At 47.2% G+C, this 16,134-nt stretch overlaps 1 protein-coding gene across 7 annotated transcripts in view; it reads left to right on the forward strand.

Annotated features, from left to right (window-relative positions):
* Nucleotides 1-305: 305 nt before the first annotated feature.
* The window catches only part of PHLDB2 (pleckstrin homology like domain family B member 2), a 73,096-nt gene continuing 57,267 nt past the window's right edge, over nt 306-16,134 (forward strand). For all 7 annotated transcript variants that reach the window (XM_068424943.1, XM_068424944.1, XM_068424946.1 and 4 more), the window contains exons 1-3: nt 306-387; nt 9,872-9,981; nt 13,200-14,548. In XM_068424943.1, coding sequence (XP_068281044.1) covers nt 9,933-9,981; nt 13,200-14,548 — 1,398 coding nt within the window. In that variant the 5' untranslated portion in view covers nt 306-387; nt 9,872-9,932. The remainder of the gene's footprint in view (nt 388-9,871; nt 9,982-13,199; nt 14,549-16,134) is intronic.

Raw genomic sequence — 16,134 nt, forward strand, 5'->3', positions numbered from 1 at the left:
CAGCGCCCGCGGCGGCCCCTCCGCCGGCCGTGCCCCGGGGTAGCCCCGGCAAGACCCCGCCGCCTCGCCGGCCGAGCCCCCTCTGTGCGTGTTTCCCCCTTTTCGCCCGTCCGCCCCGCGCCCTCCCCCCCCATCCCCGCTCCCTTTCGGCTGCCCCGCTCCCGCGACCCCCGCCTGAAGGGAGCGAACCATTCCGCCCGCGGGGGTGTCCCACGCCCCAGCCCGGCGGGCGGGCGGGCGCGCCCCTGCGCGGGGCGGTGCTGGCGGGCGCGCGGGGGGCGGCTCCCGGTGGCGGCGGGGGGAGGCGGCGCTCGGAGGAGCTGCGGCGGCGGCTGGGCGGGCAGCGGGATGCGCGGGGGGCAGCGGCAGGAGGAGGCGGCGGCGGTGGTGAGTGCGGGGCCGGGGGAAGCGCCGTCCCGCGGGGTGGGTTGAGCGCTCCCGGGCCGCCGCGGCGGCGGAGCCCTGCGGGGCTGCCCGCGGGGATGGGGAAGAGGGTCCCCGCCGGGCACGGGCTGACGCCGGCGCGGCTGCTCACAGCTGTCCCCGGTTTTTGGCTACTTTTAGGGGAGTTTGTGCCGACACCTCCCGGCCCCCTCGCGGTTCTGACGGGTGCGGGCGGCGGGGTCCTCCCCCGTCGCCGCCCGGCTCGGCGGAGCCCCCGCAGCTCCCCGCCGTGTCCCTTTCGGCGCCGGTCGCCTCTCCCTCTTTGTCCGGGTGTTTCTCCCGGTGCTGGCGGGCGCTGCCACCTCCCCGCCGGCGAACAAAGCCTTTGCCCCGGCCGGCGGCAGGGGGGCGGCGGGGGCGTCCGTCCCCGCGGGCCGAGGAGGCGACGGAGGGACCGCGGGGCTCGGCTCGGTTTTCCATCTACCTGGTGGGGGGGAAGACGGAGGACGGGGCTCTTTGTCCGCGCTTCTTTGTTAGCCTGGTGGCTTTTAGAGGCTCCTGCGGCTGTGCCGAGGCTGCTGTGCCCGGCGGAGCTGGGTTTCTCGCAGGGCTGAGGTGGTGATGGATGCCGGCTCGGCAGCGCTGGAGTTTAGCAACAGGAATCCGGCATCACGTCTTGATTTGGGCTTGCGGAGATCAAGGGGTTTGGGCTCGGTCTCCTCTGACAGATTTAGAGCTCCTAAGTCACCCCTCGGGTAGCCCTGTCAGCCGGGGTGTGCTTCCGTGTCGCCCGAAGCTGCCCGCTCGGTGGTGAGTTCAGCTTGGAGATCGGAGCCTTTGTGGAAAGCTACTTGCTGCCCACCAGCAAAAGGAGGAACGGGCTGGAAACCGTCTCTGCTCCTCGTCCTCCCGCCCCAAAGCTGCCGGAGGAATTTCCCCATGTGCACAAGTGTAAATAGACTGGCTGTGCTTACATAAAGGCTCAGGAGATGGGCCTCCTGCTTCTGCCACCGAGTGCTTGTGTGATCTTAAACACATGGCTTTTGTCACCGGTTCCTTTTCCCCCAAATGCTCATCTTGTCAACGTGTGGTCTTGTCTGCACGCCTTGACTTTGCACGTGCCCTGATCTTCCATGTCTGCATCTCCAGGGCGGCTGGGTGGACACGCTGCCAGTCAGAACATAGTGAATATTCCATCTTTGTGCCACACATCCCCTCCCTTTGGGGAGAAGAGGCAGATGAAAGGCAATTTTGCAAGTTCTCACATTTGGTGAACTTCTCAGTTTTTTTCTCTATGTTTTCATAGATATAGTCCTCAGATAAGGTATTAACATGGGAAAAGAAGAGAGATGGGAGGAGGTGAGGCGTGGTGGTGCCAAATGGAATCGCAGAGGAGGAGGATGGGTTTGCTTTCCCACAGCAGAAGGAAGCGATGTAGGAGAGCAAGGAGATGAAGTTCAGAACAAGGAAGAGTGCTCACCTTTGCTCTCAGGGGAAAGGGTAGGCTGAACTAAGGGGGTCACAGAGAAAGAGATACTTTTAGGGTGGTCTTATAGTAACACCATATCATTTCCAGAGCCAATAGGACCATTTTGGGGCATTTTACACACTTCCTTTTCCGCACCAGAAATTTATTTCCCTTCCATTTTGACAAATGCTAAATTGACTCTTTGTGTGTCCATGTTTTTACTGAAGTAATGGAAATCTTTGGCAGCAACCAGCACAGGAAGAGTAGTCTTTTTTTTTTTTTTCAGATCAGTTACTGTCTGTGCTTATCAGATACAATTAGCAACTAGCTCCTTGAAAGTATGCGAAGACACCAGGTGACCATTGTTGGGAAGGAACAAAGTCCATCATGAAAAATGTGGAGTATTTTGGTTTCAGATAGGAAGCAGAGGATGGGTGAGGTAAAGATTGCAGGCTGGAGTTGGATCAGAAGGACTAAAGGGGGTTTGGGTGGGAAGATCTCACCTGACTTTTCCACTTGAAGATCCAGAGAAAAGCTGAAATAATGAAAGTGTGGGGGGAGAAAGTGCTGGTGATTGTTCATGAAGGAATTAACGCTGTGTTCAGTGCACATGGGGTGTATTCTCTCCATTTTCATTTGTTAAACAGTTCTGATGTGCAGGAACTGCCAGTGTAGCAAACAGTGCTTCCCTTTGCATTAACCAAACACCCTGTTGCAGGTGTTCAGAGGAGATGCTGTTCATTTAGGTTTTGTTTTGGGCTAGTGGGGCACATCCAAGATCCTGTGGAAATCTGAGGGTCGTTTTCCCCTGTAGAAGGTCCTCCAGAGACTGCAATATAGGAATGAACTCCATAAATGTGACCAGGCTTGTCACTGTCATGATGTGGTTTGCCAAGCAAGTGTGATGAGAAGCATTTAGTCTGGGGGCACGCTTGCTGCCCTGAGAGTGCTGGGAGACAAAGAAGCATTAAAGAGCTGGAGGGAACGTTTGGAAATATGGGGCAAGCATCTCGGGGAAGAGACAAGCCGAGGAGAAATGGGCAAACTAAATAAGAGAGACAGAAACTGTCAGAATAAGTGGGCACTGGAAGGAACTGATTAACGAAAGGAAGTGACAGGCACAAAGTGGCAGTGAAAGAAATCAGCGCAGAGGAAAGTGCGTCGTGGGCAAAGGTTGCCTGAGAGAGTGGGAAAATGCAATAGGAAAAAAATGGTAAGGACAGCCAAGGCAGCCAAAAAAAAAAAAGAAAAAGGGAGTAGATGATCTTTGAAGCCGTTCTGATTAGTTTTTCTCGTTGCTTAGATTTTCTGGGACTTACCTACCTGCTCTGTGTGGCAAGCTCACTCTGAATTTGTTAGGGGCATCCTAGAGGCAAGTTTATCATGTCAGGTAGGATGGGAAAGGAGAAACTTTTCTTTAGGGTCTTTGTGTTCTTACACAGTGAGAATTTCTGCTCCTGTACAGTATGAATTTGGATTCATAATTGTTTTTCACTCGACCTCCTTCCTGAAATTTTAGATTAGGAAAGTCTGTATTTCTGGGCTTCAGGAGTGAGAATGATATTGGTCTAGAATATTTATGTACATTTATTGCTACACCGGCTGTATTGTTTGTTTTGGGTTTTGTTAGTCTGCACAATGAGATAAAAGCAATCACAGTCCCCCGGCCACCAGCAGAGCTTTCTATTTGCCATGTCCGTGTGAATTTTTTAAGTCTCGATTTGCAAATCTTTTCAGCACGCTCGAATTTTCCATAGGAAGGGAGTTAATGAAATAGTGTCAGATTAATACCAGGGAGCTCGTGGTTACTGGCGTGAGATTAATCAGTCATTGGGTCAGATAACTGACTCCTCAGCTTAACGACCAGAAAGGTACCAAGATGGAAAGGAGGAGTATGACTTGAGGTTGGCTTGTCCTCTGTTTTTCTGCATGAAGAAAGGTTCATTGTTTTAACAGAAATCTCTGCTGGTGGCTTTTGTTTGGGGAAAATTAACTCTCCTTCTCACCTCAGCTTATCTCGGAGAACGAGTCCAGATGAAACAGTGGTTTATGTGACTGCAAACTAAGGAGGAGGCAGCGATGTCTGCTAAAATAATGCAGTTTGAGTAGGTGGTCTATCTCCTGTCCTACCAAATGCAGGGGAATGAGATTAGAGTCATTGAAACGCGTGCTTTAACAGTTTCAATTTTGGATAAGAGTAGCTCTTATGGCGCAAAAGTTATAAACATTTTCACCGTCACTTTTATTTGGACACACTCAGCAGTCGGTGTCTCTTATGTCAATGGTTTAAATCTCAATTTGTAGTCACCAAACTATAGTAATGAACATTTTTATTTTTGATGTGCATTTAAAATTGTCACTTGTCATGACCTGATTAAAATGATAACGTGGTTTCTGTCTACTGGAAAGAGCAATTGATTTGACAATGCCTACAACATCAATCCTTGTCAAGTAGGAGACAATCATGCTTATGCGATCAGACAGAATAAAGATGTCGTATTTAGGTGCAATTTTTGGAGTAGTTGGGGTAGTTATTCCAGTAAAATAGATGTGGTTTATGAAGGGAATAAAGTTATTCGGGGTGTTTTCTGTTGTTGTTGCATTGCCCTGTTTCTGCTCCTCCAATATCCAACACGATAATTTCTCAGAGGAAGAGATAAGCCGTGAGAGCGACTTCCTCTGCCGCTCCCTTTTCCACATCGGAAACCTGCAGGATTACGAGGGAGTGACTTAGTCAAATCTGATTCACAGATATTTGATTTTTAATTTATTCAGTGTCGGTGAAGGTGCCAAGCTGTGAGCTTTGGGAACTAAAACACCCTGTGCCTGGAACCAGACCTTGTGCTCACTTGCACTGCAGGGACCGATGTATTGCAGGACTTACATCGTGAAAAGCCGGGGACTGAGCAGATTTCAGGGCTGTGCTGGCAGGAAATTAGCTGTAGTTTAGGCTATAGTATATTGTGTTGCTGGGGAGGAGGAGGAGGAAATGAAGAAGGATGTTTCAGGCAACCTTTAGATAACAGCCTTGCCGAGTTGCCCAGTTTTTGGCAGAGATGGCTGTGCTCTCTCTTAAGGATGTGTCCCTTCGCTACTTTATGGGGACAGAATCTACCCCAAACTATGCAGGTGCCTTTCTGTGAATATATTGGTTTATTCCCTTAGTGCAGTCTACAACTACCTGAAGGGAGGTTGTAGTGAAGTGGGAGTCGGCCTCTTCTCCCAAGCAACTAGTGACAGGACAAGAGGACACAGCCTCAAGCTCCACCAGGGGAGGGTCAGGTTGGACATTAGGAAGAATTTCTTTTCAGAAAGGGTCATTAGCCATTGGAAGGGGCTGCCCAGGGAGGTGGTGGAGTCACCATCTCTGGAGGTGTTTAAGAAAAGCCTGGACATGGCACTTAGTGCCCTGGTCTAGTTGCCAGGGTGGTGTCAGGGCAACGGTTGGACTCGATGATCCCAGAGGTCTCTTCCAACCTGGTTGATTCTGTGATTCTGTTTAGTGTGACACTAGGCTTTAAGGGGTTGAGGAAAGATGGATTTACACTTAAGCATTTTTGGAGGTAAACGGTAAATCCCAGTGAGTTTTACTTTCCCATCAGTTTGAGCCTATCAAGACTTTTGCTGGTAAATAAGCAGAGTAAGTCAAGGGGAAAAAAACAGCCTTGATTTAATCAGGAGCGAGTACATTGTCCTCAGATGATGCAGGAAAAAGGTAAATCAACTTGGTAATGGAGCAGTGCATTTATGCACGTAGGTGTGCTATACCGTGGGAAAGTTAAACCTCTGGGCAGCGAAGCCATCAGCGCTCATTCCCCAATTCTTGTTCAGGGTGTAAAAATTCAAGAGGCCTTCTTGTTTCTAGAACAGTGTGTGTTTTATTGGAACAGTTGAAACAGACCCAAATCATTTGAAAACCGCCTTGTTTCAGAACAGATTAAACTGGAATAATGATGATGTGGGGTTTTTGTCCTCGCCCTCCATCACTTGGGGCTTCATCTGTCTTCCATGTACACCACTGTAGGAGTTTCTGAAGAGAAGTGTCAGGGACAGGAGCTGCTGGGAACCACTGGTGGTTTTGTGAGAAACTGAAAATGAAGGAACAATGAAGAGCAGAAAAACCTTAAAGGAGAGATGGCCAAATTGAAGAGCTTTTTAAAAAATGACTTTATTTTCAGTCAGAGGAGCACTTTAGCAATGCCAACCCGCTCGGTTGGTAATGGAAGAGCAAAGTGGGTGCCATATCAGACTCTGCTAAAGGGAGGTGGGTATCAGCCCAGGCAGAAGTAGAGGAAGGGGCAATGAACTGTGTGCTGAGAAAACGTCACCCTAAATCTATGGACTAAATTCTGGGTAGACTTGTACCTGCGGCTTGGTTGAGCTGCAGCTCTAGGCTCCTACGCCGAGGGAAAGGAGTTTTTACTGTGTTATAATGTCTTAAAACTGGAATCCTTTGTTTGAATTGCCTGTTCTGAGTCGTGAATCACTGTTTCTTCTGGTTGTCAGTGAAACAAAACTTAATTTGGCCTGGGCACTGTAGAGATGAAACACGATTGGTAATGCTGTATACATTCACTTCAGATGACTTTATAAATCCCAGATGAAATCATTTTGCTTCGTCCCAGCCAAGGCAGAGCGTGGCATGTGCTCTGTAATGAGAGTCAGCCTCGCTGTTGTTGGATGAGGCCCTGCATAACACTCATCTGAAGGAATAGGATTTCGTGAGAGCAGATAAACTGTGGATTTTGAGCTGTTCATCTGCTTAGCTCATTAATTCATTAATTGTTTCTTGTTTATGCTCACAGTGGAGAGTTTTAGAAAGTTCTACCCCCCAGAAATCCAATTATTGCTAGGTGATGACTTCCCTGATCTCTCATCCTCTAAGAAGAGAGATGTGTAATGAGTTCTCAAACTTGAACTGAAACCATATAAATATTTAACCTCAAAAAAGACATTTTTCCTTTCAGCTATTAGCAAACCCAGGTGTTCACCAAACTGAAGATTGAATTTTCAACTACATAGAAACCCTTCCCTCTCAGCTGTTCTCTCCTTCATGTTTGTCACATTGATTAAGTGGTTGCCATCATCTTAGGAGACAGAAAGGATGGGTTTTTTGGTGATCTTACCAATGATTTTGACCATAAAGCAGCAATGTTAGAGACACAGGAAATCCAATTATACCTTTTCCTTTCTTTTAAAGCAACCCTTTCTTCTGTCTTTTAATTCCAAGTTGTCCATATTTTAGTTTTCTGTTTGATGTTATAATTATACTTCTGTTACAGAACAGTGTGAAATGTTGAGAGGTGACCTTAGTGCAGTCTACAACTACCTGAAGGGAGGTTGTAGTGAAGTGGGAGTCGGCCTCTTCTCCCGGGCAACTAGCGATAGGACAAGAGGACACAGCCTCAAGCTTCGCCAGGGGAGGTTCAGGTTGGACATTAGGAAGCATTTCTTCTCAGAAAGGGTCATCAGACATTGGAATGGGCTGCCCAGGGAGGTGGTGGAGTCACCATCTCTGGATGTGTTTAAGAAAAGACTGGACATGGCACTTAGTGCCCTGGTCTAGTTGACATGGTGGTGTCAGGGCAATGGTTGGACTCGATGATCCCAGAGTTCTCTTCCAACCTGGTTGATTCTGTGAGTCACTAGTTTTCTGTGTTAAGTTGAACACGTCCTGAAAAGTTAAATTTTGGTTCTTTTCTGGGGAGCTCTGGGCTTGAAGTGCAGTGTGTTTAATAGCGATTACACAAACGATGTGACAAGATCGCAATGTAGTGGCAGTTTTAACCGGATTTCTGCCCTAGTCCTTCACCTTCTGTAGGCAGGCGAAAGGCAGGGAGCCAGTTCGACAAGTGGGAGAACCACTGTTAACTCTTGCTGGGGTCAGCTGCCTGTTGGCCGTGCCTGGCAAGGAAGGGGCCTCGGATTGCTATGCAGGTTTTGAGTTTAGACGATGCAAGGCAAGCTGGAAGGAATTGAGGAAGGAGTCTCTCCATGGGGTGGAAGACCCAGTGGGGTGAAAAGGGCGGTAAATGTTTCATGTCAACAAAATAACTTGTTGAGCATGAAACTTGGGTTGAAAAGCTATCTTCTGTCCAGGCTGCTTCCCACCATCTGCTCTGGAGAGCTTCAGTCCTGTGAAAGGACTCTGCTGGAGAGGGGAGACATGGTGGGTGAGTCGCCCGAGGAGGTAAGGCGCTCTGAGGGTCTCTTTCCTCACTCTGGCTCCTTGGAGAGCAGTGCCGTTTTGGGGGAACAGTAGACTGTGTGCTCTTGGAGGAGGCTGTCAGGGTGAAGCCCACCTCTTCTGGGCCCCGCACTTCAAGAAAGATGTTGAGGTGTTGGAGCGAGTCCAGAGGAGGGCGACCAAGCTGGTGAAGGGTCTGGAGGGTCTGACCTATGAGGAACGGCTGAGGGAGCTGGGGTTGTTTAGCCTGGAGAAGAGGAGGCTCAGAGGTGACCTTAGTGCAGTCTACAACTACCTGAAGGGAGGTTGTAGTGGAGTGGGAGTCGGCCTCTTCTCCCGGGCAACTAGCGATAGGACAAGAGGACACAGCCTCAAGCTTTGCCAGGGGAGGTTCAGGTTGGACATTAGGAAGAATTTCTTTTCAGCAAGGGTCATTAGCCATTGGACGGGGCTGCCCAGGGAGGTGGTGGAGTCACCATCTCTGGAGGTGTTTAAGAAAAGACTGGACATGGCACTTAGTGCCCTGGTCTAGTTGACATGGTGGTGTCAGGGTAATGGTTGACTCAATGATCCCAGAGGTCTCTTCCAACCTGATTCTGTGATTCTTGCTGGGAGGGAGGAAGAGGTGCCCGATGGGGTGGAAACTCTCTCCTTAGGAGTGAGGAATTACCTCTGCAGAGAAACAAAAAGCACTGCGAAGTGAGACCAGCGCGGGGGGATTCCTTGGGGAGCAGAGAGGAGGGACAGGGCCTGGCCCGCACAGGAGAGCACCTGGGGGGGAGCAGGCGAGGGAGAAGCCCAGAGGTCACGGTGAAGGAGCCTCCCTCTGCAGGGATCAGCAGCCAGCTCCCTTCTCCCAGTGCTGTCCTCCCAGGAGAACGTGAACAAGCAGGGCAAGGGAGGTCTGGGCAAGGGAGACCTGAAACATTGCGGCTGTGACGACTGCGGTTAATTAAATAGGTGCCTTGTCTCTAGACAGCCCCAGACATCTGTCTCCGTTCTTCGCTTGTTTTTCTGCCACGTTTCTATTTGCTTGTCCAGAGTTAAAGCCCAGAAGACCTACAGATGGTCACCATTAATTTTGTCACTTGCTGCAGTTTTTTTTTCAAGCTTTTTTGTCTACCTTTTAAAAACAGATGTGTGTATGTAAAAAAAAAAATAAATCTTTTTATAGAGCAACTCACTAGAGATCTTCTATTTGGATTTAGATTTAATTTTAGTCTTTAGTGGCTGGGATTTAATTTTGGCTTTTCTTTTAAGCCAAGCCTCTCTTGTAGCCATATTTATTTTTTTTTTTTTTAATAAACTTTAACGAATCCCCTTGCCTTCCTAGTCTGGCTTCTTTGGAACCTGAGAAATCACGCCATGCCAAAACATTTTCTGTGTTTTGGATTGTGTACCTGTTTTTGCATAGGTTTCTTCGTGATTGCAGGATGCTGGGGTTGCGTGGGCTGGAATTGGGCTTTAAAAAATAAAATCTTCAGCAGAAAAGTCCAGCCTTATTCATGAGTTCTTAAGGAAGCCACAGGAATGCAGACAAAACTCAGGAGCTGTGACTAGTAACTGCCTGCAGAGTCAGGAACACAGATAACAGCTGATTATCAAATCAAATGATACAGACTTTTGAACTGATAAAACAACTGCAGTCAGTTTTGTTCATAGTCTCCACATTAAACATGGAGTGCCCTTTCCAAACGTCTTTTAACATATTTCTTTTTGAGTTGTCTCTGGAAGTTTTACCGTAAGAAAAGCCAATTTTGGTCCATATTATACACTTGAAAAATGTTCTCAGAAAACACTTCTTAACGCAACTTTTTTTTATTTATTTACAGGTCAAAATTTATCAGGTTCACTCAAATTAGCTGTGTTTTAACCATCGTGTAGAAGACAAACATGATGCCGAACAGAAGTAACCTCTCCTCCTTTCAGAATGTTGGATCAGGTAAGCAAGACATAAAAATGAAGTTTGTTTGTGAATGTACTGAGATCTTTCAGAACTTGTTATCAATTTTGGTCCTTTAATTCTTCCGACACATGCATAAGATCAGCCCTTTTTCTTATTCCAGCTACGTGGAGGTATCGTGACCCTTTCTTACTGTACTTGTTTGGATTTCAAGTACAATGAACCCTTCATTGCTGTGGTGAGCAGGCCTGAAAGTTTCCATGAGCTAACTTGTTTTTTGGCAAAAGCACTCAGTCTTTGTAGGATTAAATGTGCCCTACTGGTGTTGCAAGGGAGTAATAAACAATTATTAATGTCCCATTAATGTGTCTGCTAAGTTATTTATATAGGAGTCAGTGGAATTTATGCAAAAAACATTTGAACTTCATCCGTGTTCAAGTTATGATTTGTACAATAGAATTTTGATGTGAGATTAGCTTTCAGTTTTGGGAGATTTGGAAGGGGGAAGGAGAAAGAGAGAAGAGGATGGAGATTAGGTTCCATTCCACGATGGAAGGATAAGTATACAAGGCATATACATTGTGCTTTATATCTGTGCTGTTAAATAACCTTTACATTTTGTTCTTCATCCTTGTAACACCACTAATACGATGAACGTTTGATCTTTTCCAGATGATTTTGTCTTGTCCTGACAAGAGTTCTGTTGAGCGTGGTTCACGTTCCTCCTTTTGTTCATTTGAACTTCATCATTGCTGTTGATCAAAAGTTGTGGAAATAGCTAAAAAATATCAAGTAAAATGTCAAATTACAAGAAACTGCACTTTCGCTGCTCACAGTGGTGATGGTCTGATGGAGAGCTCTGTGAACTTAGTGGTTCAAAGGCAGCTTAGACAGTTGTATCATCATAACAAACCTGTTAAAATTACAGCAAATAAAATCATGGTCAGCATAAAAAATATTAAATTCTGTGTAGTAGTAAACCTGAGCCTTGGTTTTGAAGTTGCAAGTTAATGTTTTTGGCCACTAGTACTGCTTGTAATTAACACATGCTTAGCCAGGTCCACTATGCTCAAGAAGAGCATATGCCCTCCATAATGCTGACTCCTTTTATCTTCTGCCTATTCAATTACATTATTAATGCTAGTTACCTTTGTTCTTAAACTTACGGGTTTGTTCATTAGAGTTGAGGAGTATCACAGAATCAACCAGGTTGGAAGAGCCCTCTGGGATCATCGAGTCCAACCATTGCCCTGACACCACCCTGTCAACTAGACCAGGGCACTAAGTGCCATGTCCAGTCTTTTCTCAAACACCTCCAGAGATGGTGACTCCACCACCTCCCTGGGCAGCCCCTTCCAATGGCTAATGACCCTTGCTGAAAAGAAATTCTTCCTAATGTCCAACCTGAACCTCCCCTGGCGAAGCTTGAGGCTGTGTCCTCTTGTCCTATCACTAGTTGCTTGGGAGAAGAGGCCGACTCCCACTCCACTACAACCTCCCTTCAGGTAGTTGTAGACTGCACTAAGGTCACCTCTGAGCCTCCTCTTCTCCAGGCTAAACAACCCCAGCTCCCTCAGCCGTTCCTTGTAGGACATACCTGAATGTCTTGTTACACACTTAACCACGGTTTGGGTAGAGGAAGCCTGTGCAACAGCAGTCTGTTGAACGATGCCCCGGACAGTAATGAATTCCAGGGTTTTTTGCCTTGTTAGCAAGGAAAGTTCCAGAAACAAGGACCCGCTCAAAGAACGCATTGCCACCTTCCACTAGATATCTGAACCTAGTGATTCTCAATGAAACCAGACCATATCAGCTCTGGTGGGGGGTGGGAATCCAAGTTTTGTGTCTAGATTCCTCTCATTGTCTGAAGTGGTACTTGGAAGAGGATTAAAGGATTGTCTCCGAGGGTTTTAATGGCACTTTACATGGTTGGATGTTGGGTTTTCCTGCCGAGTGACCAGCTGAGATTAGGTTTCTCATGAGGTGGATGAAGTGAGACTGAGGTGAAATGTCACCTACTGTGGAGACAAGGTGAAATGTGACTGAGCCAAAAGCAAATCCCAGATTTGGCCCTTCGTTTTCAGAAGCAACACTCGCTGGAGCTGCAGGAACTGACACTGAAGTGTGTCAGTTATTAAAGTGTCTCCTTTATTAGTTCAAAGGACAGCTTAGCACATCCCAGGAGCTGCTGGAAATGGTGTTAAAAGGTGCCATGTCTACATCAGCCGAGGTCTCAGTGCAAGCCTGCTGGGGGTCCTGTTTATCTCCTGCAGTGACTGACGCTGTCAGGAGCTGAATTCCTTTCTCTGCTTTCACAAAGTGGTGCTCAGAACCGCGGGCTGGAGCTGGACACGTCACTGAACAGTAACATCTGCCACAGCAAAGGCTTTTCCAGGCGATGTCCTGCTCCAGAATATAAATTACAATTCTGAACAAGCGTTAGGACCTGGAGCCTTAAACCCCTGTCAGTGTTTTTAACAGTCATGTGATTGTGATGTTGTTGTTTTGAATGAAGCAATGGAGCCTGGCATTACACTTCCTTAAGGCTGTCTTTTAACTAAAGTGCTCTTTGCAGACAACAGTTACAGCTTTATAAGAGCACTGAGATGAAACGCCTTGAAAAATGGGCCTCGGTTTTGTGCTTTTCCATGAAGCTTTGCACAGTGTAAGAAGAAAGGTGCAAACTCTTATGAATTGAATACTAATGAATTGAGCTCATTAGTATTTGGGGGCTCAGGTGCAGCAGCTGCACAGGTTAAAAGCAGAGGTGGTCCAGAGCAGTACCTGATGTTCTGTATCCTGAGCCCTGGGAGACCTACGTTCAGTTCTTCACTGTGCTCTCAGCTTTGCATCTTCTTTCTGTACCTCGCTTCCTCAGCTGTAACATCAGGATGGAAATGCTTCCTTACTCCTGGACATCTTGGGAGGCTCAGGGTTATAAAGGCTGAGCCACAGAGTCCTTCAGTGGGTAGGACACCAAAGAAAGAGTCTAGCCTCCTTCTGTGTTGCTGATTTGTAGTGTAAATTTGGTGATGTCCCCCTACCTCTTCTTTTCCAGTCTCCATCTTTTGCAAAAACAGAGATGGGAAGGTTGCACATACCCTCCTTTGCTTAACGATCTGAGACACATTTATTATAAGCACAGTAATTATTAGAAAAAGTGTTCTTTTCAAGTTAATGTGCAGGCATGCACGTACAAGAGGCTACTTGCTTATTTGCTGAAACTTTTTTCTTTTCTTGTTTTCTCTTCCTTACAGATTCCAGTAAGGTTATGGCAGAGTATAGCCACACACAAAACCAGATGGAATTACAAAATGCTAGTTTGGGAAAGGGTTCTGTGGCGAATTCCCTTGAAAATGGTCTCCAGGATATTATGGAAAACCTCAACCCGAAGAAATATTCATCAAGTCTCAAATTTAAAACAAACGGGGACTATGCTGGCTCTTATTTAACCCTTTCACAACCTATGCCAGTTAAACCCAATCCTTCCCCCAGTGTTAAAAATACACACTCTATTACCAAAATTCAAGGAGGCAAGCAGTTCCCCTGTGAAAGCCCGTATCTTCCAGAGAAAGGCACCTCTGTAAAGCATTTGGGTTCCATATCGGGCACGTCTCCGTCCCTCAGCGGGTACAGTTTAGGAAGGACAGACTTTGATATTCTGGCCAGCAGAGAAAATGAAAAATCCCTTGGACAAATGGATAAGTTTCACTACTCAAAGTACAGTCAGAAAAACAAATCGTACGACAACGTCTACTTCCCGGGAATGCTGGAGACGAAGAAGATCTCGGGCTCTCTTCTGACCATGTGGAATGGAAGCTCGGGGAATGAGCTGATGCTTTCACCTGCTAGCAATTCGGGGGCGGCCAGCATGCCTTCTAGCCCAAAGCAAGGCAGGAGGATGAATGTTGAAGACAGCCCGGCCGTTCACATGAAACCAGTTAAACACAAGGATATGATGATGGAGACTCTGGGTTCGCGGCCTAGGAAATACTCTGGTGGATCTCTAAGTCATATGGGAATGTACAGTCGTTCCCTACCCAGACTTTATAAAGCAACAGAAAGCCAGCTGGTGCCGTTAAGTTTGCCCCCCAGAAGCTCTCTGGGTAATACTAAAAGGAAAAAACTTGGAGAAAAAGATCTACCTCAGAATGCTTTAGATGCTGATAATTACCTGAATTTTTCTTCTTGCAGCTCAGGGGTTTCACCACATGCAAATTCTGTCTCTGGGAATAATCCCTACATCAGTTCAACTCTTAGTGTTCCTGCAAGCCCTCGAATTGCTAAAAAAATGCTTTTAGCACCTTCTTCCCCATATCTTTCTGATGATTTTGATAGACTTGGACTTTCAGGAACGAGTCCCAGTAGTTCTTTCTCCCCGGTGGATTTTGACAGGTCGTTTTCTGTCCGAAGAAACCTTTCCTCCAGTTCTATGGAACTTGATGACCCGGATCTGGAAAGTTACAGACAGACGCCAAACTCGCTGCAAACGTCCATGCGAGAGCGGAAGAACAGCATTAGCTCCGTTTCGGGGAGAGAGGACCTCATGGACTACCACAGGAGGCAGAGGGAAGAGCGGCTTCGGGAGCAGGAGATGGAACGGCTGGTAATGTTGTCTTTTCCTCTTAGTTTTTCGTGGCAGTTAGCATTTGCACAATGTCCATCCCTGATCTAGCCATGAGGAGGATACAGCAAAGCACAAGCTGCCGTGTTTTGAAGTTCACATGTTGCCTACTTCAGATGCCTTGTTGGAACCCATGTAAATTGTGTTCAGTCATCCTGAGGGCTCTGTTAAAATGTCTACGTGCATAAACCCCACAAATTGCACTGTAGGGATCCAGCACTTTTTTGTTTTAGATGATGGCACTGTTTTGTGGTAAGTGGGTGGAACCACAGAATGGCTGAGGTTGGAAGGGACCTCCAAAGGTCATCTTGTCCAACCCCCTGCTTAAGGAGGGCCCCCTAGAGCTGGTTGCCCAGGACCATGTCCAGACAGCTTTTGAATATCTCCCAAGGATGGAGACTCCACAGCCTCCCCAAGCAACCTGTGCCAGTGCTTGGTCACTCTCACAACCAAAAAAGTGTTTCCTGATGTTCAGAGGGAACCTCCTGTGTTTCAGTTTGTGCCCATTGCCTCCTGTCCTGTCACTGGGCACCACTGAAAAGAGCCCAGCTCTGTCCTCTTTGCATCCTCCCTTCAGTTATTTATACATCTTAATAATATCCCCCCTGAGCCTTATTTTCTCTGGACTAAACAGTCCCAGCTCTCTCAGCCTTTCCTCATATGTGAGGTGCTCCAGTCCCTTCATCATCTTTGTGGCCCTTCCTTGGACTCCCTCCAGTAAGTCCACGTCTCTCTTGCTGCTTGGAGTCGCGTGTGCTGTGCTGCGGAGTCAGGTATACATTGGGGTGGATTTGACATCCATCATCAGAGCTTTCTCCACGTGGTTGTGGCTTTTCCTTCTGAGTATTTTCATTAAAATATATAGGCCTCCTTGCTTCTCCCCCTCACGAAATGGAGAGTAGCAGAGGGGGACAGTTTCTCTTTGTTTCTAGTCAACATTAAGCAGTACATACTGCATCAACTCAGGATTAAACTTGACAGTAAAATGTAATTTATATGTTATTGAAACAGTTTTTGGGTAGAAAGAAAAAGTCTTTAGAATACCCAAAGAACATTGAAACTTTCCCTGAGAGTATACTCAGTACTTTGAAAAGTTTTTGCAGTGGCTGCAGAGTCTGTCTCACCCTGTTAACATCCCTTCATATTGTACTGGTTTTATTGTCCACATAGAAACCAGGGTCATTAGATGGGCCAGTTTGTATTACTGAGTCTTAGATTTGAGACATTAACTTGACATTTGTGTGCTTTAATCTTTATGGATTTGAGCAAAACGGGGCTAGGATGCTCTTAAACCTCCCAAGTTTGCATACAGACAGCGAGCCCGCAGGGGAGGTGCTTCCTTGGCAGGCCAGTGTGAAAAGCCATGGGGAGGTGGGATGCAGGAGCAGTGGGACCACCAGCAATGGCCTGGTGCCTGTGCAGGGCCACCACTCCCATTTCCCAATGGCATCCTGGCCTCTATCAGGAATAGTGCAGCCAGCCGGTCTGGGGAAGTGATGGTCCCTCTGTACTCGGCACTGGTGAGGCCGCACCTTGAATCCTGTGTCCAGTTCTGGGCCCTGCACTTG

Source organism: Nyctibius grandis, chromosome 2, assembly GCF_013368605.1.
Source record: "Nyctibius grandis isolate bNycGra1 chromosome 2, bNycGra1.pri, whole genome shotgun sequence".
Lineage (NCBI taxonomy): Eukaryota > Metazoa > Chordata > Aves > Nyctibiiformes > Nyctibiidae > Nyctibius > Nyctibius grandis.